The sequence below is a fragment of the Rhizophagus irregularis genome, chromosome 10 (assembly GCF_026210795.1).
Source record: "Rhizophagus irregularis chromosome 10, complete sequence".
NCBI lineage: Eukaryota > Fungi > Glomeromycota > Glomeromycetes > Glomerales > Glomeraceae > Rhizophagus > Rhizophagus irregularis.
In genome coordinates this window covers 4,538,117-4,561,509 of record NC_089438.1, presented here as the reverse complement: position 1 = coordinate 4,561,509, position 23,393 = coordinate 4,538,117, and the positions used below count along the sequence as shown (strand labels likewise).

The following is a 23,393-nucleotide window of genomic DNA, read 5'->3' as shown; positions in this document are numbered from 1 at the left end:
GTACTTTAATACTAACGATAATATCCATGTTTCTTTTACTCCTTTTACTGTTTCTTTAACTCTTTTACCTTAATACTAACAATAATAACAATATTTCTTTTATCTTTATATCTAATACTAACGTTACTATAGCTGTTTCTCTTCTTTTTACGTCTAATAATATTGTTACTCTACTCTTTCTCTTTTTTACTTTTATGTATTCTGTATATATTAATAAATACTTGTAATTTTTTATGATTATATCTAATAAAACATACATTATATAAACTTATAGTACAGAAAATGAAGTATTATTTATCGAAATATTTTGAAATATTACGAAATATTAAGTTGTGTAAAATCACAGAATATTACGAATCGTCAAATTATGGAACATTACGCATCATAGAATTTCGAAATATTTTAAAAAGTTGCGAAGTATTACGCAGTAAAATTACGGAATATTACGAATCGTAAAATTACGAAGCCTTGCATACAGTAATATTTCGAAATATTTTAAAAAGTTACAAAATATTACGCTTACGCAAACTTGCGGCGGGTCTGAAAACTTACGAAATATTATGTAAAATTACGAAATATTGCGAACCGCAAAATTACGGAATATTACAAATCGTAAAATTACGAAGCTTTGCATATCGTAATATTTCGAAATATTTTAAAAAGTTACGAAATATTACGCTTACGCAAACTTGCGGCGGGTCTGGAAGCTTACGAAATATTATGATGTGTAAACTTGCGCAACTTTTCGCACTATATAATTTCCTGATGTAGAGCATCTAAAACGGTGATGGTAAACATAAACGGAGAACGGCGAAGACCACTAGGAGCCGTATCGAATATTCCTCTAAAGATACATGATCAGATCATCCCTATGGATGCTATTGTGACTGATGCTGATTCTTACGCAGCGATAGTCGGAAATGACTGGTTGCGAAAAACTAAGGCCGTCTTGGATTATGATAATGATACTATGACAATCAAATGGAAAGGTGATGTAATTAAAGTATCAACCGAATGTCGGGAAATGCCACATCACATCATCAGTATCGAAGTACCGGATATCGAACCCGATAAGGAACCAGACGATGAACCGGATGATGAAGCTATAGAAGATTCTGATGAAGAATACGAGAGTGAAGATGAAACCACTCAAGAGCAGCTATATTGTCATACACAGTTCATCACCCAAAAGGAAGCTCAGGAAATCGAAGATGGATTAAGGGGAACGGCTCTGATTGAAAACGATTATTATTATCAGTATAAGGAAACTGAGATCAGAAAGTTCCATACTGGAAATCTGGATGAAGACCAGCAACAGAAGTTTGATGAATTTATAAAAAAATATAATAATCTGTTTGCGTGGAGTTCAAATGGTTTTGGTCGGACATCGGTGGTTACACACAATATTGATACTGGAAGTGCGATTCCTATCAAGCAAAGGTTCTACCGGACGTCACATCAGAATCAGTTGTTCATCAAAGAGGAAATACAACGACTCTTGGAGGTCGGTCTAATTGTGCCATCAAGTAGTCAATGGACTTCTCCCGTGGTTGTAGTAGAAAAAAAGAACGGGAAGAAGTGCCTTTGTGTGGATTATTGGAAACTCAACAAGGTCATTAAAAAGGATTGTTATCCTTTACCACGAATAGACGATATGTTGGAAACATTATCAGGGTCTCGATGGTTCTCATCCTTAGACCTTGCCAGTGGCTTTTGGCAGGTCGAATTGGACCCAAAAGACCGGGAAAAATCAACGTTCATCACCAGGTTCGGGACGTATGAGTTTACCGTGATGCCCTTTGGCCTCTGTAACGCTCCCGCAACCTTTCAACGTCTAATGGATATGGTGTTATGAGACATCCTGTGGCAGTTCACTGTAGTATACATCGACGACATTAATGTAGGATCAAAAACCTTCGAAGAGCATTTGGTACATCTGGAATAGGTTTTCTCACGTCTAGAGAAGGCCGGTTTAAAATTAAGTCCTGGGAAGTGTTTCTTTTTTAAAGAAGAACTTCCTTTCCTAGGACATGTGGTGAGCCGAAAAGGCATCCATACCGATCCTGAAAAATTACGCACCATCAACGAATTTCCTATTCCGAAAGACTTAACGCAATTAAGAGAATTCATTGCGCTGGCCTCGTATTACCGAAAGTTCATGAAGAACTTCTCGTCTATTGTTGAACCGTTGAATAGGTTATTAAAGAAAAACATCCCATATATTTGGGATAAAGATCAACAAGCCGCGTTTGAGAAATTGAAGACTTGTTTAACAACGCCACCTATATTGGCGTATCCTAATTTCGAAAGACCGTTCTTATTATATACCGACGCCTCTACTTTTGCGTTGGGTGCAATATTATCCCAAAAGGATGACGATAAAAAAGAACGCGTCATTACTTATGCGAGCCGGACTCTAAATAAGCATGAACGGAATTATAGTGTTACGGAATTGGAGTGTCTTGCGGTTATATGGGCCGTCAAGCACTTCCATCATTATTTGCACGGATAACGATTTACCGTTGTAACTGATCACGCCGCTTTAAGATATTTAATGAACATGTCGAACCCTGTTGGTAAGCTCGGAAGATGGTTGATGACTCTTAACGGATATGATTTGGAAATAATTAACCGCCCCGGAAAACAGCACACCAACGTCGATACACTAAGCCGAATAAGAGTTTAATACAACCTATATTTTAATTTTTTTTATATACACACCGGATTAACGCCTTTTTTGACGCCACTTAACGGATTTCCCATTATTGACTTAACGGAATGGATACCACCATATATTATTCACTAATACGATTTTTGACGGACTTATCATTACCAACAGACATGACGAAAAAACAACAGGATGCAATAAGATGAAAAGCTCGATATTTTATTGTATTGAATGATCAGTTATACAAAAGAAATAAAAACAACCCAAATAGACCTATTAAGGTTGTGAAAGAAAATGAAATTGGAGAAATTTTACATTTTACCCATTCGGATCCGCTGGCCAGACACTTTTCATTAGACGAAACTTATAGGCGAGTAAAAGTTCGCTATTACTGGCCGCAGATGTACGAAGACGTTCGTAGATATGTACGAACTTGCGACGAGTGCCAAAGAAGGGGGAAAAATCGACGTGTAGAACCTCTACACCCGATCAAAGTTGGAATGCCTTTTGACAGGATAGGCATAGATATCGTAGGACCCCTTCCCACAACAAAGAAAGGCAACAAGTATATAGTTGTTGCCACTGAATATCTTACCAAATGGCCCGAGGCACGAGCCCTTCCTGATGCAAAAGCCTCTTCGGTTGTGTCTTTTTTCTATGAAGACATAATCTGCCGCCACGGGTGCCCAAAAGAAATACTAACCGATCGTGGGTCCCATTTTGTTAATGAAATGTTAGATTCATTATGTGATGAGCTTGGGGTAAAACATCGATTATCAACTGCCTATCACCCCCAAACAAATGGTCTTGTGGAGCGTTTTAATAGGACATTGTGTGAGGCATTGGCGAAATTTTCAAATGAAAATCATGATGATTGGGACATGTATGTGTCCTCTGCTTTGTTTGCATATCATGTAAGAAAGCAAAGCACTACGCATCACGAACCATTCTATCTCATGTATGGAAGAGATGCCGTTCTACCTGTGGATTTTGCAGTAAAGACTATACAAGCTGAACTGCATGAAGGAGATTCACAAGATGATTTATTAGCTAGAATACGCATGCTTACTGGAAGAGTCACAGAAGATAGATTGATGACTCAAGACGCCATATATAAAGCACAACAGCAGCAGAAGCAGCGTCATGATGAAAATCTTGTGAGAATATTTTACAAGATTGGTGATCTTGTATTATTATATAAGAGTCAGCTGAGGGGAAAGAAAAAGCTGCAAGACCGTTGGAAGGGTCCTTATTACATTCACGAGGATTTGGGGAATGGAGTTTACAAATTAAGGACATTACAAGGAGATATTTTAAAAACCCCAGTAAATTCGGAACGTTTGAAACTTTACAATCAACGGTGATAACGTAATGCATATATGTACATAATGTATTACAAATAATTAGACTGAAGATCATTTTTTTTTTATTATTTTTATTATTAGTATGGAACCCTATCAAAGTATTTTAGAAGATTTACTACAAACAACTCCAGTTGAAGTAACACCTTTTCCACTTCCTTATGAACCTAATATGAAGCCTGAAAGAAAATTTGAGATTCTTTGTAATGCTTTGAATCGGATTAAGCATTTTAACAATCGACTTTTGCTTCTTGTTCACTTATATTATTTGGGTCGATTTTTGGAAAAGGAGACTGAGTCTAGTGTGCAGCGCAGTTACTTTGTGCGACAGTTAACTGCACATTACAGGACCTCTGCTATTAGGATTTTTTATATTTTCGAAATTCCAGGAGCCAAACAAATTATGAGAACTAAAAAGACCAACGTAACATTGTTGAGAGAACTTAACACTCAAGAATATCAAGGTTTAGTTCTACGAGCTTCGGAAATTTTCAACGGAGTTGAAAATTAGGGAGGGGATGATGTCATGTCGGCGATCATCATGTGCCACTCCGAAATTGATCGATGTTGCAAATGTTTAACATGATTAACATGTCGGACATAATTAATATGCCGAACATGATTAACATGTCGAACCTGTTGGTTATGATCAACGTATTGAACATGTTAGTCATATTATACATAGTAGTAAATATATTAAATTTCTTCGTATATGTATAATTTATTATAAATATAGGTCAATTTTCTTGTTGTAATGTTAGGGAATAAATAAAGTTTTATTTAAAGTTATAAATTGATAAGTTTTTATCAAGTGAAATCCTTTATTCGTGTTTGGAAGTATATGCCGACGTACAGCGCTATACAACACGTCTGATCGGATAAATTTTGATGTATTGTTTGTCTATACACTACATAAACCTTCTGCTACCTAACCATACAAATTGCTTAATATTTTTAAGCGTAAAGAACTGATACAACAATAGCAGATTTTGTTGAAAAATTACAGAAAGAAATTGAAGAAACTCAACTTATAGAAAGAAAAAGAAGAAAAGTTGTTATCCTTACACGTCCATGTGGACCTCGTAAATTAGAGAAAGCTATTGTTTCTGTACTTTCAAGTCAAGAAGAAAAATTATTGGAAGAGGAAAATTCATATTTTCCAAAATTGATTATGACACCACCAATATCAGAAGATGATAATTCAAAAGATTATATTAGTTATAATTCTTCAGAAAAAACATCATCAATTTTTCCAACTATTAATGATCCTTCAGATAAATCTGATTGTAATTCATCATTACTTTCCGCTGCACCACCCTTACTACCTTGTTTTAACCGTTCCACCACACTTCTAAATCTTCATTTACTATCTGAAAATAAAGAACCAAATTTTTTACCTATTCCGAAATCAACCTTTTCACTTACCCTTTTCACTTCACCTTGTGCAACGCCTACTGCAATGTCATCTTCGTTACCAAATATGCCAGAATCACTAAATACAGTATTAACCCTCCACCTTTAAATGAATTGAAAAAATCCAAATCAGTGAATTCATTGAGTTGTAATTTAGGACCTAGAGTTTTAGTGGTTGAAGATAATGCAGTTAATAAAATGATTTTAGCTACATTTTTGAAAAAACGTGGTATTAGGTTCGATGAAGCTGAAAATGGAGCTATTGGAGTTGAAAATTTAAAAAAGCATTAGAAGATGATGATGGAGAATTTCCTGATCGAAAAGGATTTGATATCGTATTAATGAGTAAGTAAATTTTTATGCTTTTTTTTAGTAAATCTATGTACACGTGTATTTAATTAAAAAATATATATATTTATATATAAATTTTTTTTTGTTTATAGACATACAAATGCCTGTAATGAACGGTAATGTAGCAACTAGCAACAGCAGAAATACGTAAAATTGAAGAATTCAACAATCCGAAATTTTCATTATCATCAAGAGCAAGAACAACAACAAATACGACACTCACTAAATCTCCAGCTGCATCACCTACAATTACAAATTTTGAATTCCCTCCATCATCATTATTTAACAAAACTACTCCTTCATCACCAGTTTCAGAATCTAATAATCATTTAAAACCATTTACTCAAAAGAATAGATTTTTACAAAGAAGAGTATCAAATCCTGATCAATTCTCTTTTCAAAACAATTCATTTTCGATCACAAGTTTATTATTAAAACCTAAAATATCGATAAAAATACCTAATAAATCAACAACAAAATCCAAAACATCACCTTTACCATCCCCATCACCAATACCTTCATCACCATCATTTCCTATTATTGAAAATAATACTATCAATACTATTACTAAACGTTCTCGTTCTTTAATATTTGCTTTAACTGGATTAGCTAGTGAAGAAGATAAAGATCTAACTTTTGAAAGTGGAGTTGATGGATTTTTAACCAAACCTGTCAGTTTAAAAATGTTGGAAAAAGTATTAAAAAAATGGTCAGATAAAAATGAACAATCAAGTGAAAATAGTAGTGTTGGAAGTAGTAATAGTAGTAGTAATAGTAGTGGAGTAAGTACATGATAATCATAACCAAAACTAATTTATTATTTTTTTCATTCGTTTTTATTTACATTTTATTTTTTTTTTAAAAAAAAAATTATTAAATTTTTTTTTTTATTTATTTTTATTTTCCTAGTTGTAGATATTTTTTTTTTAAATTTCTTTCCATTCTTTTTTTGTATTAAAAAAAAAAGTTCATATAAACATTATATATTACGATATAAACATTTATCACGCATTGTACTTATTTTTATTCATTAAACCCTTAAAAAAAATAAGATTATTTATAAATTTAACAAGAGACGGAGTGGCGAATATTTTATCAATATAAAGTAATTATTTAAAAAAAATATATAACAGACAAATAAACGAATATTATATAACTTAATTTAATTTTAAACCCTTTTTCCTTTTAAAAATGTAAAATAAATAGATGTTGGGTGTTAGTGAGAACTCTATATTACCGAAGATGCGGTCGTGAAGGATATTGTATGTGTTTTAGATTCAGAATTATGAATATTCTGCTAATTTCGACAAAGAAATTTTCATTCATTTTAACGATCACCGTGACTTTAACTTATTTTTTTTTATACGCTATTTATATCATATCAGTATATTACCATGCATGAAATGTTATAAAATTTAAATTTAAAAATACGCTTTAAGATTTATTAAATAAAAAAGCGTTACGCTACTAATAGTATAATAATATAATAAGAAAGAAAAAAATAAAATAAAAAAATAAATTATTCAAATTACAAACTAAGAAGTCTTGAAAAAAATCTCATCAAGTCATAGTGTTTAAATAATTTATGATAAGAAAAAAAAATCAGGTATAATAATGTTATCTAATTTACATAATTCATCCGTATCTAAATATCTAAATGGAAAAAAAAAGTATTACGTTAAATTTAGTAATTTAACGTAAATTTTAAAAATTTAAAAATAATTCTTACTATCAGGAAGTTCCAATTCATCTTGTTCTTCTGAGTGAAGGTTAGGATTGTTATGTACTTCATCTTCGTCTATCAAAAATAAAATTAAAAATCATTAAATACTGTAGAATAATTATTTTAAGAATTTAAATAATGTTTTACCATACCATTATCATTAATATGAAGTTTCTTTATTTGCTTTCGTATTGATTCAATCTTATAATAATCTAAATAATAAATTATGTTTAATATTATAATAAAATTAACATATTTTAAATTATTTTACTTGCCATTTTTTAAGCTTCTTTTATATATATTGGATAACTTTTTGCTGCAAACTAAAAAACCTTAAATATAAGTTATTCATTCATTTGATTATTATGTCAAAATAAAATGCAATTCAATTACTTTTAAATAAGCTATTTATTTTTGAAGTACTATTTTTCTTACTATTTGATTTATTAAAATCATCAACTAAAAAAAGCAAATCAAATCAATAAATAACGCCTTGTTATATAATATTTAATTTAATTGCACTTACTATTATCAGGAATATGAAAATTATATGATTTGTTACTATGAAATGCTTTAAAATATATATATATATATAATCATCAATATTTATAAATTAAAATTATATAAGAAATGGCTTAATTTATACCTTCTTGTTCTTCTATCATCATTTAAATTAAAAAATAATACATTATTAATTTAATATATTAACAATCTCTTGAAAATTAATAATGATTAATATTATATATACCTTCTGTTGCATTTCTTGGTTCAGGAAAATTGTCAAATTGATGAAGTTTACTTGTAAATAGTTTGCTATTGCTAGTATAATTTTCCATTTCAAAATTGTTATTTTCTTCAAGCTGAGATAATTCGCTTGATTTAGTTTGATTAAAATAATTAATTTCTCTCATTTTATCCCCAAGTGTAAAAATGTCAGGTCTTTTTGATGGATTAGCATCCCAACATTGTTTCATCAAATTTTTATATTCTAAAGGAGTTCCTGGTACAATTTTTGGTCTTATACCATTAACAATATTCATTGCAAGATCATAATCATGTTCATAATTATAAAATGGTGGTTGTCCAGATGAAATTTCCCACATAAGCATTGCAATACTATAAACATCAGATTTAAAAGTCTGTTCTTTTCCAATAATAACCTCAGGTGCTATATAAGGAAGATTTCCATATATACTTTTTAATGGTTTATTTGCAGGCCCACAAAATCCAAGATCACTAATAAAAACTCTACCACTTTTAGATAATATATTTCCAGAATGCAAATCTCTATGGATTGCATTCTCATTATGAATTTTTGATAGTGCATCAATTATTTCAGCAGTGATTTGAATTTTTTCTTTCCATATAAGTTGATTATGATTTTGTTGTAAATATTTTCTTAAATCTATGTTCATATTTTGCATTATGAGCATATAATTCCCGTTAGATGGATCTTGTGTTAATCCAAAACATTGGACAACATCATTCCATTTATTACTTAGATTTAAATGTGATCTAGCCTATAAATAAAAAATATAATTAAAATTTAAGATATATATTATTAATGAAATTTAAAATATTTTAAATTCAAACCTCTTCAAACCAATTTTGACTTGCATTTTCAACATTTTCTAATTTTTTAAGTACTACTATTTGTTCTCCAAATCTTTTTAATTGTTGTCTTTTAGAATCCCATTCAATAAAATGTCCATTAATCCAATTTGCTGTATAAATTTCTGAGAATCCTCCTTTTGCTAGGTATTTAATATTTTTAATATTATTATATGGAATCCATTCTGGTATTAGACGTGGTGCAAGTGTTTTCATTTGACATTCTTGTATTAAATTATCAATATTATCATTTCCAGATGTCCAACTTGAAAATTTTGCTTTTAAATAATTTCGAACACAATATTCACAATATGTTGTAGCTAAACATTCTTGGTTACAATTTTCACAAATTCTTTTTGTTTCTTCATTGAAAGTAAGTTTGTTAAGATCATAAACTTTAGTTATTATTATTATTGCTTCAGATTTTTCATTTTCTGTAAGTGATTCATCAGCAAGAAGTGTTTGTTTTTGAAATTCATATTGTTTGTGCATATCATTATGAACATTGTAATCTATTAATGCGTATGACCTCCTAAGTGCATTATTAATTAATTTATTTTGACCATATGACATAATAAAATACGTTATAAAGCTTTAAAATTCTTTTTAAAATATGAATTTGAAACAAAAAAGTTAAGCCGGTGTCCTAACTCCGAAATTCATCAAAACTAACAATGAATATGCAACAATGTACTACCTAGTACGTACGTTCAACAAATAATGATGCTGATTGCCGATCATCCGGACCGGTTTAATCTCCTGGAGTTCCACGACGATCTACGCCTGAGCCGGGTCCGGATCACTGACGTTGCGGCTAATTATTTTTCGGCTCACAACAATCACAACATCATGCTATTATGCTTTTAATTATTTTCATTAAAAGCAAGATTTCACTGTGCTAGAAAAATTTTTTTTTTTCGAATTATAATATAATATCTTTCGTAAATACTAACTTTTCTTACCAGTCCATTTAGAGACATAATGATATTCGCTACTATGAATGTGACAAATCATTTTAAAATAAATAAAAAAATAAAAAAAATTTAAAAAAAAAAATTTTAATCATCTACTAGCGCAGTTTCAACTTTCTGATTATAGGTCATTATTAAAATGCGTTATAAAACTTTAAATTTCTTTTAAAAATATATTTGTGAATTCTGAAACAAAATAAGCCGGTAAATAATAGTCATCATTTCATTTTTATCTATATATTTTTTTTGTATGTCAAAATATTGTTTCCTTTAATAGTAATATCTCAACTTTTGGTAATTATAGCATTAAAGGAATGAAAATCGATCCTAATAATGGTGATTGAAAAATTCGTCATAGTGAAAGCAGTAAAAAGTGCTAAAAACGTAAAGCAGCTCAAGTTTGCATAATAGTGATGGATGTAAAGCATTATTTTGAATTATAATTTATGAGATTTTGAGTAAAATAACGCGATTATGATAAGAAATCCCCGGTTTTCTGATTTTTCTGAGTCAGGCATTATGTCTCATTGTTTTTTTTAGTAATTTCATGGTTTTTTAGTATTTTCATGTTCCTATACTATTTTTCTTCGAATATATATATATTTTTTGTTTCAAATGGTATTTATTACCGAATTTTATTAGTATAAGATGCAGAACTTACACCGGCAAAACCCGTATAACCTACATTTATGTCCATCGAATTAGATGTCACTCCTGCCATACCACGTCATTGTTATTCTTCCCAACTAAGAACAATGTTACCGACCTACTCTTTTAGTTCGGCAATTGCATTAACTAACAGTTACGCCTTTTTACTGTTGAACCTTAAAATTAAATTAACCCTCCCTCTTGTCTTCTTTCGCAAGATATTTCTTCATTTTCTCATTGTTAGCGTCAAATTCCTCTATCTCTTTACAGAAACTTTTAAAATCGAAACCATATATTGACCATATCGAAAATTTATCGTGAAACCTTTAATCAAGATTTGGTCACGATTTAGTCTCATAAAGTTATAATTTAGTATCGAACTGCACATTAAGACGATCGTCAGCTGATTTGATCGAAATTGTAAAAATGGGTTATTGAAATTTGTAAATAAATGTAAAATTGTGTTTTCGAATTCGTAAATAAATAGTAAACTATTATTAAATATTTATTAAATTATTCATTTTGAAATTGTGAAGTTTTAGAAAATAATTCGTAAATAAATAGTAAACTACTTTACAGAAATGTTTTAAATCGTGTATATATTGTAACCAAATCGTGACTAAATAATATAGTTATTAGCCATAAATTTGAAACGATTTTGTATCATACTAGTTAATATGTAGTCAGTATTAGTCTACATGCAATTTCACGACCTCGACACTGTTTATAAAGAATTTATTGTACAAGTTGTTACGAATTAGTTTAAAATTTTTAAATGTATAGTAGATAGTTTATAAATACGGTTTAAAGTTTAGTGAAAATATAGAAAATATGTCACAAAGAATTAATAAATTTATTAATATAATTTAGTAAATACTTTGTAAATATATAGTAAATATATCGCAAAAATTAATAGTATTATTACGAAAATTTAGTAAATACTTCGTAAAGAATTAGTAAATGATTTGTTGCTAATTGTTCATGTAATATATAATACTTTGTAGCGAAGTGATAATATATTATATAGCTTTGAAGAAATACATGTTTTTTATATATAAATCATTCCCAAAATCGTGACAACTACCGCTGATACATTCATCATCATTACAATAATGAATAAAATGCGCTGTGCTATTTGTATCAAGTTCGCTTATAGGACGGATCCTTTGTGTATCCCGAAGCCTATAAACTGGACATTCTAACTTCTTTTGATTAGTAATTTCGAACTTATCAATGACAATAAAGGCAAAACGTTGATTATTCCTTTTATGGCTAAAAATTGATTGCAGAAGTGCAAAAGTTTCACCTTCTTCTTCGGAAATAGTGGTAACAACATCACCGACATGCAGACGATATTGTGTATTAATTCCATTATCTTCTACTGAAAAACAAATAAGTTCATAGTATCGACATGAACTTTCAAAAAATGCCGCTTCATAGCCCATTTCTTGGTATACTGATGCCAATTCTCTACGAAAGCCAGAATCGTTTGGCACAATTTTTTCAGCATATTTTTTTGGTATACGCTTCTTTAAAACTATATTTGAAATATATTCATCTAGTGAAGAAATAGTAAATATCTAACATAAGATTATTAATTAAAAAATTCATATAATTCAATAAAGAAACTTTAACCAAACCATTGCTTATATCTTCTTCAGGATCAAAGGGTTTTTCAACAATGAACCAGTCATTCATCAACCGTTTTAAGTGATATGGAAGGTTTGTTAAAGCATTATTTGTAGAAGAAAATCGTTTATCAATACCTCCATCAAATAGATGGCGTATTGCAAATAATGTTGTATATCGTTTTAATAAGTCAAGTTCAATATTCTTTCGATTTATTCGTATTACAATATTTTTGAATATGCGGTGCACCATTTCTTTTGTCCCTACACCTGTATTTAACAATGTTGCATAATTTCTTGCGTGGAGCAATAAATGATAATTAACATGTAAATTTGGAAGATTCTCGAAATCTTCAAATGCCTGTTTGTAATTATTGTAATAAGCAACATAAATAATACAACTCATAATCATTGCGTAATTCCAACATTTATTAATTACCTGCGAAAATAATTTTCTTTCACTATCTAAACATTCATGCAATTGAATATAATCCTCTTCTGTAAAAGAATGTTTAAATGCTATTGTCATTGTTCTTGCCATCAATACCCAACATTTTATCCAAAAGTTCACAGCTAAATCACTTCGGGAAACTCCTGTTTGTCGTTGAAATAAAGCAAGTTCAAGTTTTTTGAAGTGTGTGGGCTTTAAGAATCTATTAAGAATAAATGGTATCATCATGGCCAAATGTAAGCAATCTGACATCATAAAACTATCAATATGAGAAATCGGATTTGGTAGTTTTTGCAGGACCCAGAAATATATATACAGGGGTAGGGTACACAGATGCGTCGCCATCATAGTGGAATTAGACGGAGTAAAGTTTTGATTTGCGTACAATTTTAGAATTTTTCATCTATAGTTAGGTCATCAAGATTGCGTATTTTTTATCAATTTTTTTATATGTAAAAAATTAGTTTGCGTATTTTTGACCTAAATTTGGCTAATCTTATATATATAATATATTTACTGTACGTACTTATTTAATTAACCGAATTGTAAGAAATTTCTAAGGGTTAAAAAGTGAAATTTTAGAAAAATATTATTAAAAAAATGGTAAATTCTATTTTTCACATTAGTATTTATAATATAGAAGCCATGATAAAATAATTAATAACTTAATGTCTGAAATTTTATTTGCGTATTTTTGCAGGATTTTCAATATCAGGTGTCAATTATGCATACTACTCATATAAAAAGTCTCTGCGTACAGCTCATAGTAAAAAAATTTTTCGCCACCTGACCCCTATATATATATTTCTGGGTCCTGTTTTTGCCATATTCTTGGATATTCAAATGATTTCCAAAACTTGATGAATTCAGATTTTCCTTCCAGTGAAAGTGCTTCAATTGTTATCTTGAGAAATTTTAACACTTTGCCAGATGTAAGATGATAGACATCTTGTGGTGACTGAAGATGCCTTTCTCTTTTTAATTCATCGAGTATTGATGGCTGTAGACGTAATCCATACATTGTAGCAATTTCATTACTTCTTGTTATATTTGCTGCTAATGAAATTTCTTCAAATTGGTTATTAGTAATATGATGATAACGAGAAACTAATGATAAATCAAGACCTTCAGATGTCCAAAAATCCTTTGATACATTACATGTACGGCATCCTTTTATGGCACTATGTCTTTTAACCCCAGCTAAATCATTTCCTTGTGGTAAATCAGCAGTTACATCTCCAAGACTAGCAATAACAAAGCTTCTATTTCCTTGTACATCCATTATTATTCCTTTTTCCAGCTGCTTCATCTCATCAACAAAAGGCCAAATGAATTCATTAAAAGAACCCCAAATGGGACAAAACTAATGACAAAATGATTTTTAAGTTGTTTCCTTTTATCAAAAGGCAAATTTCCGATTTGAACATAGACACCACCCAATGAATGGTATACATTTCTAAATGTTCCAAAATCATCGTAATATAAGTCAATATATAGCTTATAGATTGGAAGATTTGTTACCAGCTCATCTAATGCAGCAAATTCTGAAGGATGGCGATAAGAATATGCAACATTTCTTAATTTCCAATGCCCTTGATGTTTATATAAAATTTCACGAATAAAAATTGAAGTAATATTATTAATATTGTCTTCATTGTAGAGAATAATTATTGTGGCAAGTCTAACAATCTTTTGTAATTCAATTATTATGATTGCATTTTCCATTTCTCGATCTAACAGCCACACTTCATTATATGATCTTTCTCTTCGATTTCTGCTTTGCAAGTTGGTTGGCAATTCGGCAAATTGTATAATACGTTGAACTAATATTTTGAGCTTGCCATCTGTATCCACTATTGCTAAGATTTGACCAAAATTGTTTCTTGTTATTGATTCTTTATAAACTATAAACTCTCCACAATTGTATGTTGCTAAAAATTAATAAAAATTAATAAAACAATCATTGTTCTTAGTATCATTGTTTATTATTCATTAATTATCTAAATTTAAAACAAAATAAGCAGGATAATATATCACGTACTTCCATTCATTTGAAAAGATGCATGCCCAAATCGTGGGGATTCTTTCCATATGGTCCCATGCCAAAGTTCGCGATTTCTTTTGACTATTTGGCCTGGTCCAAAGTACATTTTACTAAATAATGAAGGGTTATTGAGAGAATGCCAAATGATATCAGTAATGGATAGATAATACATTTCCTTGATATTTTGGGAAGTAGATGGTGTTTTTTGGCTTGAAATATGAATTTTTCGTGTTTTAATTGGAAGTAAAGGTAATCTTTGCCGATACTTTCTAAACTGACGAATGTTTGTTACAACATCTTCTCTTTTAAATTGTGGATGACGAATTATATCTACTAATTCATCATAAGCTTGAGTAGCTATTGAATATACATAAAATTTAAGCTTTTTGTTAATTTAGTTTTATAAAGTGATTTTGACTTACATATGTTGTGGTTTTGAATCCAGCAAAACAGTAATGTACTGGTAAAATTTTCAAAATATGGCGCAAATACTCCACTCATAGATGGTACTTGTTCACTATTTAATGCCTTATCAACAATTTTATCAGGTTCTTCTTCATTTAGAGTTCCATTGTTAGAATCTATTGACATTTCATTATCGTTCAGTATTTCATCATCAAAATAATCTTCATAATCAATTTCATCATCAATTTCATCATTTAATATTTCATTAAGTAAGTTTTCATTTGGTATTAAATAATCAGTTTCTGTTTCATTTGGCGACTCATAATTATTTGGTTCATCATAGTCAGTTTCTGTTTCATTTGGCGACTCATAATTATTTGGTTCATCATAGTCAGTTTCTGTTTCATTTGGCGACTCATAATTATTTGGTTCATTATAGTCAGTTTCTGTTTCATTTGGCGTCTCATAATTATTTGGTTCAACATAGTCAGTTTCTTCATTAATATTTTCTTCATCATCCAAAGACACATTAAATGTATTATGTGGGTATCTTATATAATTTTGACGATGATTAAAAGAGACGTAACGATTGCGAAACATTTGAAAAATAAAAAAAAAATCTTGCAAAAAGGAGTTTATATTATATATTGTTTAATGAATTAATATTAATTGTTTTATGGAAAGAAATATTATTTTTTATAAAGTTTAATTTACAATCACTTTTTATTTGATAAAAAATTTTTACATCGAATAAAGTTTATTTACATAAGAAGCAAGCTTACTAATAGTTTATTATATAAAAATAAAGTTTGCTAAACTTAAATCGTTAACCTAATTTTGTAATATTGCAATCTAAAAAGTTAATTTGCAAGAGAAAGTATAATTTTATTTATATAATATCAATAAATAAATTAGACTTTTGAGGGAAATATTTAAGGTTAATAATAATAACGATTATCACTAAATAAACTTTCAAAAAAAAAAAGTTTAATTTTATTTATAAAAGTAATCTGTAAATAAATCTCATCTATAAAAGTAATAATAATATTTTATTTTTTCCTATTAATTATTACAGAAATAATCATGAATTCTAGAAACGCTAAGAAACGTGCAAATGATAAAATAACAACAGATAATATAAATAAAAGAGGTCGCAAGAAACAAGAGATGGTTGTTCCATCTTTAGAAAACCTTAATGATCTTTTGAATGATGCTAATTCTCAACAAAGTAAAAGCAAAGGTGCTAAAAGAGGTCGCAAAAAGAAACAAGAAATGGTTGCTCCTCCAGCATCACAAATAATAAGTGAACTCCTGTGTGATGATGCTGATTTTAATGCAAATGATGATCTAAATGATGGTGACAAGCGAAATGAAGATGAAAACAATTTTCATGAAACTACACCTCAAAGTCCAATAATTACACTTTTAACAAGAACCAATAGTCAAAATCAAAAGGACGATGCTCTTTCAAATTCAAGGGCCAATAATTCATTTGATTATATTTCTTCAAATGAATCAACACCAGCCCTAGAATCAAGGAATGAATTTGTTCCTTTAATTAGAACTTCAAGAACGGTATCACCAGTTCTAGAATCAAGGAATGAATTTGTTCTTTCACATAGAACGAGATCAGCAGTAGATTTAAGAAATGATATTTCAAATGAATACATTCATTTGAATAGAAATTCATCATCAGTTTCAGATTCAAGAGAAAATAGAATTAATATTATAAATAATACCCGTAATATGATGAATACTTCACGCCATCATTTTGACACAACCACTAAAGTTGTTCCTTCACCATTTGATGAAATGACTATTTACCAGCTTTGTTCGTGGTTATGTGCGAACCCTGATATTCTGCAGCTGGCAAATAATATGCATTCATCAATGCAAACGCCAGTTGTAAAAGGCTTACGATTAATGACTTCTACCACGCCTGGATCCTTGACTATGCCACAACATCAAGAGAATAAGATGCAGTCTTGTCGTGATTTTCTGGAGGAGCTAAAATGTCTCTTCCTCCGCGTTCGGAATCCTCAGAAACGTGTGCTTGAAGAATTGATACGGAAGGTCATCAAATGTGAACTCAATTCTGCTGAAGGCATTGAATGGCTTCATACAGCAAATAGACACTTTGGTGACTTCCGTAACAAATTAGTCAATGGTATAGTGGATTTGATTGATAACTTCAAGGAAAAAAGGCAATTTCTATTTCTATTTCTAAAAATATACATTTTTTTACATATTTTCTGAATAATATTCTTTATTAATTGTAGGACTGTGGTGGGTCTATTAAAAAAAGAAGAAATTGTCACTTTTGTAGACGAGTCTGTGGCTGAACACGTGCTAAGCTGGTGGATAAATGCCACCAATTTGGATGAATTGCGAGCTAAAAATTCTATGTATTACTTATGTAAATTTATTCGGCACACGTTCGCTATTAATTATTCATTAAAAGACACTGAAGGAACGAAAGCTCTGGATAAAATAACGAAAGACATTGCAGTGCCATCACGAAATGGTCAAAATTTCGCTAGTAATTTAAAATTATAAATTTTTACTATTTGTATTAGTATTTTTATAAATTGTAATAATTGAATTAATTGAATTAATGAATAATTTGCAATATTCGCAAAAATTTAAACTTAATTAATTCATTTTGTAATGTGTAATGTTATACAAATTATTAATTTTGTATTAATTAAAATGAATTTATTATTTTTTTTATAAAATATTAATTTATAAAATATAATTATTTTCGATTTATTTGATTTATGGTTAAATAATCGTTAAAAATTCTTATACATATTGTAAATTAATTTATTTGACAAATTTTCTAATTACTTGCTATTTTTTTAGATACATTTATTATAGTTCACTACTATTTCGAGACGAAAAGTTATCCTAATAGTTTGTGTTTCGTGACGATTCGTACTGATATCGTTGAAATAATATTCAGTTACGTAATCGATGCGAATTTCAGACTAACCTGACGCGATCACGTGACTAATTAGTGACAAAATACTGGGTTTCTGTAAAGTATATTAAATATTTCATTTTGAAATTTTGAAGTTTCAGAAAATAAATAGAAAAAATACATATTTCGCACATGAATTATATCTAAAATTGTGGCTATCCTCAATATTTCATCATTAAACTACTAAAAGACTTTTGCCAGTCTTTCATTCGTAACCTAATTGTATTTTAAAAATGTGCGTCAATTATGTCTTTCACGAAATTTTATTTATTCTTACTGGTACTTATGTTAGAGGATAGTGATATAACTTGTTTATACAAGTCCAAATTCAAAAAAGATCCAAAAAAGTCACCTAAAAGAAAGTGTAGAATGTTAACAAACATTTTGTTAAAAACATTAAAAACATTAAAATAACTAAAAAGAGGTCAATACTTTACCAAAGATATCACATGTCCGGTATCTGGCCATTGCCCAGATCATACTTTGCATTCAATATTTTTAAGGATACCACTACCTAAAAAGAAAGAAAAACAAACTGTTAATAAAGTTTGTTAAAAAAAATCCGTGTTCAAAGAGACTCCTAGAATTTCCCATCAGAAATCCCATAGTTCTCAAGTCGTCTAAAAAAAAAGATAAATCATTAGCGTTAGAAATCATTTCAACAAAAAAAAAAAAAAATTAAAAAAAATTGGACCGATTTCTACCAATCTATGCAAATAGCAACAATACAACATATCACATTTGAATTGTTTTGACCATTCGTGTAGAGATTCCATAATTCTAAACCTGTCTAAAAAAAGAAGAATTTGTTGAAAGAAACAAATTAAAAAAAATGTGAATGACCCACAAAATCCTACGCGTTTCTCAATCAGTTAGTTTTGATATGCTTTGTGATACTTTTTAAGTGATTTGTCTTCTTAAATGCGCATGATTCATCTAGAAGACAAAACATTAGCAATGTTTTGTTAAAAAAAATTAAAACCAATTAAACGAAAGGTGATTCTTTACCGAGATCCCATACGTTCAGACCCAAAAACAAGCTGTCTAAAAAAAAGATAAAAATGAAGTGTTAGTAACCATTTCATTTGAAGAAATGTTTCAAAAGAAAAAAAATAATCAAAATCTGACGTTCAAAGACCTGATACTTCTTAAGCTTCAAAATCCAATTTTGAGCTGGTCGCCTAGTCCATAAATAATAATTTTTTAAAACTTTCAAAAATGTCTTAAAGTTCTGAACCAGTTTCCAAAATATTAGTTTTTGAAAAAAAAATTGCCTGGTGTAAAAAAAAAATTTAAAAAAATTATTATTCCCACATTATGACCTGAAGAAAAGTCACTTAAAACAAAAGAATTAAATTCGAAAGACATATAACCCCAATTTCTTTCCCATGTGTCTATCCTGTCTAATAAAAAGATAAAATTTGAAATGTTAACATACATTTCGTTAATCAAAAATGAGATCCCACGCATCCAAAGAGACCTGAAGAGTTCCTAAAAAAAAAAGAACTACAGTCAACCCTTGTTATAACGAACCCTAGGTTCCAGACCTCAACTTCGCTATAGGGCTATAGTGAAGATTTTAAGAGATTTGATTGGTTAATTCGTTATAGCAAGGGGAAATTTATTATAGTTGTCTGAAAAATTCACTATATCAAGGGTTCGCTATATCAAGGTTTGACTGTATTAGTAACCGTCCATTAAAATAAATTTTAAAAAGAAAAAAAAATTTTTCTAAACTCATATAGGAGACGCCTAAAAAATGAAATTTTATAATGTTTCATTATCGTTATAGAATTTAATCTTTTTTTGTGAGTTTCTTCAACTCTTTTTTAAATAAAATACGAGAGAAAAAGGAAAAGATAAGAGAAGAAAAACGAAATTTATTTTTTTATAAAAAAAAAATTAAAAATATGATGGGTAAAAAATATAAATTTTTTTTTTAAGCAAATTATAAAACAGAGTTTTTTTAACAGAAAAAAAAATCTTTTTTTAAAAAAAAGATATAAAACAATAAAGGGAGAAGGAATGAAGAGAAAAATGAAGGAAAGAAATGGGAAATGAAAGGTAAAGAGCGAAAGGGAAGATTTTCACTGGAAAAAAAGTTTAAAAGTTAACAAGAAATTGACTTATTAGCAGGGGAGCTGCCATTCGATTCATTCATTGTGTTATAAGATAATAAGAACCATCTAAAAGAGAAAACCAAATAGTAAAGCTTTATTTACTAATAAATTATTATTTAAAAAAAAAATGATTATTAAAAAAAAAAAATCTATATAACTAAAAAAATTTCTAATGTTTGGATTAGTCTCCGTATAAATAATTTGAATTGTGTAATTTGAAATCCCATGCCATATAATTAAAACCCGTGACAAGCCTCCGCCTGATCTATTTATGGTCAAAAACTATTCGATCCGTGTGCATTCCAATCAACTAATCCAATTTCAGTTAATAAAATTTTCATTTTTTTCGGAAATTTCCCTTTTTTTTAAACTGATTTCCTTTCTTTATTCTTTTTCTTCCCCCCAAATTTTTTTATTATATTAAATATATTTACAAAATTATTATTTTTATAAAAAAAATCAATATAACAAACATATCAGATATAGGAAAATTGACCAACACGAGTAAGATTTTTTCAATTAAATTAAATGCTGGATAAATAGTTTGATTTTCAAATTCATAAAAATCAATTAATTATAAAATATGTAAAAATGTCAATTTTTTTTGAAGAAATTGTTGATTTAATAATAGATTATTATAACCAAATCCATATCCAAAATTGTCTAAATAACTATCAGATTTTTGAATAAAGATTTTAATTCAAATGGTTTAGTTAAATTAAGTACCAAAAGAATAATAATAAATGAAATGAATAGATTCTAATACATTTAATTATTCAAATATTTTTTTTAAGTTGGTTATAAGTTTAAGATTGACGTAATATAAAATAAGAAATAATTATAAAATTTATAATTAATTAAAAAAAAAATATTTGTAGTATTTTCATAATATTAAAGTTTTTCGAAAATATTTTTAAAAAATTAATCAAAAAAATGAGGGTGAATGAAAAAATAGGGAGATAAAAGTATAAAAGAAACGAAGGAAAGTGAGGGAGAAACGAAATGGAGCAAAGGGTGAGTGAAAAAAATAAAAGGAACGAAAAAGATCAAGTGGGAATGAAAAAAAATGAAAAAAATGGAGGGACGAAATGGAGCAAAGGGGAATAAAAAAAAATGAAAGGAACAAAGGGTAATGTAAAAAGAAGTGGAAATGGGAAAAAAATGAAAATGACAGAGGATAGTGTAAAGGAACAAAAAAGATGAAACGGGAATGGAATAAAAATGAAAGGAACGAAGGGTAGTGTAAAGGAATGAAAAGATGAAGAAACAAAAAGGAAATAAAAATAACAGAAAAAATGAAGGAAGGGAAGAATAAAAAGAGCAAAAAAAATGAAGAAACAAAAAGAAAACAAAAAAATGGAAAAGGGACGGAAATGAGATAAACAGTAAAAACCAAACCCATAAAATTAAAAGAAGAAATAAAGTTAGTAGGAAATGGAAATTACATGTAATAAATAAACAAAAACAAAAAAATAAAAAACATACCTTAGTAGTTATAAAGAAGAATCGAAAGACCTAAAAAGAATGAATTCAAAATGTAAAATGATCAGCACATTAATTTAGCCAATAAAATTTAATGTGAAAAATTATTAAATCACCCAGGGTGAAAATACACTCAAACGTCAAATCATTAATATAAACTATATTATTCTAAATATAATTTATATCATTCTAATATTATAAATATAATTTAATACATGTTATTTATTATTTTTTGTTAACTAATTATTACCATATTAAATTCCTAATTATAAACAAAAAACTACTGTAACCATCTTTAATTTACTTAGTATTGCATTACATTATAATACTAAATTTTTCTATTTAATAAACAAACTCATTTGTCCCGGTGCATGACTGCTAGTAATAAACTAATACTAAATTGTACTATAATCTAGATTTTTTGAAGATATAATAATATTATTAAGATTAATCACTTTTTTAAGAACGATAAATCAGCTGTAAAATAGTGATATAGTGATCTGCAAATTCGTATACATCATAAAAAAAAAAATTATTATTACGATAAATCAGCTATAAATAGTGATATAGTGATCTGTTAAAAAAATAATAATAATAAACTAATGCTAAATTGTACTATAATCTAAATTTTTGAAGATATAATAATATTTATTTTTAATTTTAATAAATATTTAAAAGTTACTGTAAATTTTATTAGTAAAATATTTTTAGTGGAGTAAAATTATTATTAAAAAAAAAATCAAAAATTTATTAATTAAGAAAACATTCATTTTGAAAATTTTGAAAGTATTTTTCCTTTTTAAAATTTTATGAATTCTTTGATAAAAATTTTTTTTGGAATAAATATAAATTTTTTACGAAAAGAGAAAAAAATAGATCAAAATGGAAAACCATTTCCTTTATATTTTTTACGAAAAAAAATAAATTAAAAAGGAAACCCATTTCCTTTTTCATCTTATAAATTTTTTTGATTTTTTTATGAAAAAAAATTTTTACAAAAGGAGAAAAAAAAATTAAAAAGGAAACCCATTTCCTTTTTTCATTTTTATAATTTTTTTTTGATTTTTTTTTCATGAAAAAAAAAATTTTAACAAAAAGAGAAAAAAGTAAATCAAAAATGGTAGGGTATTTCCTTTTTTATTTTTATAAATTTTTTTGATTTTTTTTTTTCAACAAAAAAAAAGTTTTTTACGAAAAGAGAAAAAATTAAAGCAAAAATGGAAAGTTATTTCCTTTTTCAATCAAAAAAAAATCTAAAAAACGTTAGCTTCGCTATTTTTTTTTTTTTTTTTAAGGTTCAACTTATAAATTTATTAATTTTAGAATAAAAATACAAAACGCGAGTTACAAAAATAAAGCTCTAGCTAACTAGTTACTAAATAGTTGTGGGGGGGATAAGAATTAATTGCTCTACGAGACGATCTAAATCCCACTGCCGACCCATAAACAACTTTCACCCATCTACTTGATGGACTACTGGAAGACGTATCAACCTTAATAGCGTTTATAAACTACACTAACACCTACTGCACCTTTA

At 28.4% G+C, this 23,393-nt stretch overlaps 4 protein-coding genes across 4 annotated transcripts; 2 read left to right on the top strand and 2 right to left on the bottom strand.

Moving 5' to 3' along the window:
* Positions 1–4,917: 4,917 nt before the first annotated feature.
* Positions 4,918–6,587, top strand: OCT59_002432 (uncharacterized protein; the record flags this gene model as incomplete). The annotated part of the gene is made up of 3 exons (XM_025309689.2): positions 4,918–4,924; positions 5,013–5,530; positions 5,919–6,587. The coding sequence occupies 3 exons, from the start codon at positions 4,918–4,920 to the stop codon at positions 6,585–6,587; spliced, it is 1,194 nt and encodes a 397-aa protein (XP_025164980.2).
* Positions 6,588–11,765: 5,178 nt separating this feature from the next.
* Positions 11,766–13,077, bottom strand: OCT59_002431 (uncharacterized protein; the record flags this gene model as incomplete). Its single annotated transcript, XM_066144503.1, has 4 exons — positions 11,766–12,304; positions 12,387–12,512; positions 12,645–12,735; positions 12,814–13,077. 4 exons carry the CDS (start codon positions 13,075–13,077, stop codon positions 11,766–11,768), a joined length of 1,020 nt encoding a protein of 339 aa, XP_065995661.1.
* A 541-nt stretch (positions 13,078–13,618) lies between these two features.
* Positions 13,619–15,874, bottom strand: OCT59_002430 (uncharacterized protein; the record flags this gene model as incomplete). Its single annotated transcript, XM_066144502.1, has 4 exons — positions 13,619–14,188; positions 14,347–14,756; positions 14,867–15,226; positions 15,292–15,874. 4 exons carry the CDS (start codon positions 15,872–15,874, stop codon positions 13,619–13,621), a joined length of 1,923 nt encoding a protein of 640 aa, XP_065995660.1.
* A 483-nt stretch (positions 15,875–16,357) lies between these two features.
* On the top strand, positions 16,358–17,830 carry OCT59_002429 (uncharacterized protein; the record flags this gene model as incomplete). Its single annotated transcript, XM_025332949.2, has 2 exons — positions 16,358–17,441; positions 17,601–17,830. The coding sequence occupies 2 exons, from the start codon at positions 16,358–16,360 to the stop codon at positions 17,828–17,830; spliced, it is 1,314 nt and encodes a 437-aa protein (XP_025164984.1).
* Positions 17,831–23,393: the final 5,563 nt, after the last annotated feature.